Consider the following 882-nt stretch of genomic DNA (forward strand, 5'->3'; position numbering starts at 1 on the left):
TCCGGAGGAGAAGCGGGAAGAGGAGACCGACATGCCCCCGTAGGCACTGGGGGCCCGGCAGGAGCCTGCGGTCAGGACAGAGGAGATGCGGCTGGAGCCACCGCCAATGCCACAGGAGCCCTTCATGGAGCCAGAGGAGGTGAACTGGCGGCTGCAGGTGGTCATGGTGCCGAGAAGGAGCTGAGGAGAGAGCGAGCAGAGTGTGCAGGAGGTGCTCAGGGAGGCTGGGAGAGGATGCTGTGGCTGCCTTGAGATCCCGGAGACTTTATATGCAGTCCAGGAGAGGCGGGGCCCTCCCAACTGCTGACTGCAGGTTCTCCAGATTTCATCACTCCAGGCCTGTCCAACTCCCCTCTTTGGATTATTCAGCCCAGGGTCTACTCACTCCGATGTGTGCTAGCTCGGGGTTCACACCCAGCTCCAGGGGGCGTGGGGCCGAGAGAAAAACACACAAACGCCGAGTCGGTCATGACTCAGGTTGGGAGGCCGGGACTGCCAGCTCCAGTTCCTAGAGCCTGAGGGGCCAGTGGGGCCTGGGCCCAGGCAGCTTTGTGGCAGCTGCATCCCCAGGCAGTGAGTCAGCTGTCAGAAGGAGTCCCTGCCCTACAGTGACAGCCTTGGCTGAGAGAGGCCTTGGTGATGGCATCCCAGGGCTGTCTCGGGATGCAGCTGTGGGCTTCCTACAGGCCAGCTATGCATGTATCGCAGGAGTTAAGACTCAAGGCCTGGCTCTGTTTTGCTGGCTGTGTGACCTGAGGCCCCTCCCCTGCCCTCTCTGGGCCTCTGTTGCCCCTCAATAAAGTGACAAGGCTAAACTGGGTGATCTCAGCATCCTTTTAGTTCTAGTCTAGAAATCCTATGATTCTCTGTCTCCTGTGGGTT

At 60.1% G+C, this 882-nt stretch overlaps 1 protein-coding gene across 1 annotated transcript in view; it reads right to left on the reverse strand.

The window, feature by feature from the left end:
• LOC103198109 (keratin, type I cytoskeletal 16-like) overlaps window positions 1–165 on the reverse strand; it is a 2,762-nt gene extending 2,597 nt beyond the window's left edge. Inside the window, exon 1 of the mRNA XM_007942207.1 lies at window positions 1–165. Coding sequence (XP_007940398.1) covers window positions 1–165 — 165 coding nt within the window.
• Between the last annotated feature and the right edge of the window lie 717 nt (window positions 166–882).

This window comes from Orycteropus afer, unplaced genomic scaffold, assembly GCF_000298275.1.
Source record: "Orycteropus afer afer isolate SDZICR_OR568_19922 unplaced genomic scaffold, OryAfe1.0 scaffold00085, whole genome shotgun sequence".
NCBI lineage: Eukaryota > Metazoa > Chordata > Mammalia > Tubulidentata > Orycteropodidae > Orycteropus > Orycteropus afer.